Source organism: Leiobunum rupestre, chromosome 9 (genome assembly GCF_980474605.1).
Source record: "Leiobunum rupestre chromosome 9, qqLeiRupe1.1.hap1, whole genome shotgun sequence".
Taxonomy (NCBI): Eukaryota; Metazoa; Arthropoda; class Arachnida; order Opiliones; family Sclerosomatidae; genus Leiobunum; species Leiobunum rupestre.
The window spans coordinates 42061008-42062864 of NC_143392.1; the positions used below are offsets into that span (position 1 = coordinate 42061008).

Genomic DNA, 1857 nt, shown 5'->3' on the forward strand with positions numbered 1-1857 from the left:
AAAAAAGTAAACTTATTTCCGTCTTTAATTGGTTTATTATGGTTATATTTTTCCTATAGTAAAATTTATATTGTTATTTGACTTGCACAATTTCATATTACAGACACTTTATGGTGTATTTACGTAATCATTATAAGTATTCGATGGCTATCATACCTAATATTAACTGCGTAGTGACCAATCGTTTTAACACTTGACAAAGAATCTTTTAATATTCCAAACGTTGTATCGGCGCTACCTCTTTGGGCACCGTGCATCTGCTGGTGAAGGTCGTTAGCGCCCGAAATTTCCAGGGGGAGCGCGCTGGTCAAGGTCCTCGGGGGTCGAAATCCCCCCTTGCTACACCACTGAGGGGGAGGGGCGCCAACTTTTCAATTTGCCAAGGGCGCCAGAACACCTTGTTACGGCTCTGAGTGAACGGTATCTAACCTGCCAATTAGTCGAATTCGTCGTCCAATTCGACGTTAAACTCCAGATCGTCCGAAAGGTTTCTCCTTTTAGAATAACGTTATTTAATAAAAAAAATTCCATATTTTAGAAATTCATTAACGGGAAAAATAGTTACTTTTGCTGAAGGGGTGGCTGCCTATTTAAAGGGCGTTTTGTGGGCCGGAGATGTAGTTTTGTGGGCCGGAGAAGTATTGAAATCAATTGAAAATAGAAACCTTTTGCCCTCTATAAAGCAGGAAACCACGGCTCTTATAAACTCTTTAAAGACCTCTGCTGGACAGACCAACACGTTTGCGATGGAATTAGAACGCCCACCAACCGCCGACTCATCTGCCGCCGATAAACAACTGCTGTGGATCCCGTGCATGGTGAACAACATCCCGACCATGGCCCTTATCGATTCCGGCTCCGCCATCTCCTCTCTACACGAACGATTCGCCTCCAAACTCAACATTGAACTCGCCCCGTCACATCAGCCGCTGCGATCCGCTTTCGGTCACGTCGCCTTCGCCTCCGGTCAGACAGACGTAACTTTAGACATTCTCGGACAAACCTTCACTCAACGGACCATCGTCATGGCTCATCTCCCCGCCGATATCGTCCTTGGAATCGATTGGGCGCGCCGCCATCACGCTGTACTTGACTTTGGCTCTCCGGACGTTCTCCGTCTCCCGAACGAGGATCGAACAAACCCGTGACCCGAAGATCAACCCACCGTAGCGCTGATCCTTACCGAGCTTCCCACCTCACCGTATACCGAGGATGATTCCGCTCTGACTGCGTTTGTGGATCTAGCAGAACCGATGACCATTCAGCCCTGGACCAAAACCCTCATACCGATTTATCTTGGCCAAGCAATCCGCTTCTCGCACGGCGTGATGACCCCGAACCGCGAACTTCACCTAAAAACAGGGATCTCTGTGCCAAACGCTGTCATCGAAATTGCGCAAGGGAGGTCAACCATCGCTATCGCTAACCTATCCGGGCAGGATCAAGTCATTCAACCTCGGATGAACATCGGAACGATCGAGAGGCACAAGGACCGCAGGATCAAAGCCGCCCCCATTAATCATATAGGCCTGGTGGAAGAAGAGGCTTGGCGCCGTTCCACCATTTCCGAAACTCTTTCCCCCGGCGAACGAACGGAAGTAGAGAACGTGTTGAGGGATTTCAGCCAATGCTTTCACCAGACGGACGAACCAGTGCGACAATCACGATTACCACCGCATCACATCAATACCGAAGGTCATCTTCCTGTTCATCTCCCGCCTAACCGCTCGTCATTCCCAGAACGCGATACGATTCGCAACGAAGTTCAGAAGATGGCCGCAAATGATGTCATTCGTCCGTCCCGCAGCCCATGGTCATCCCGAGTTGTACTCGTACGGAAAAAGGATGGAACCACAA

General features: G+C 48.9%; 1 protein-coding gene across 1 annotated transcript; it reads left to right on the forward strand.

Moving 5' to 3' along the window:
- Window positions 1-746: 746 nt before the first annotated feature.
- Window positions 747-1148, forward strand: LOC149927841 (uncharacterized). The gene has a single exon (XM_090157875.1). It carries the CDS (start codon window positions 747-749, stop codon window positions 1146-1148), a length of 402 nt encoding a protein of 133 aa, XP_090014001.1.
- Window positions 1149-1857: the final 709 nt, after the last annotated feature.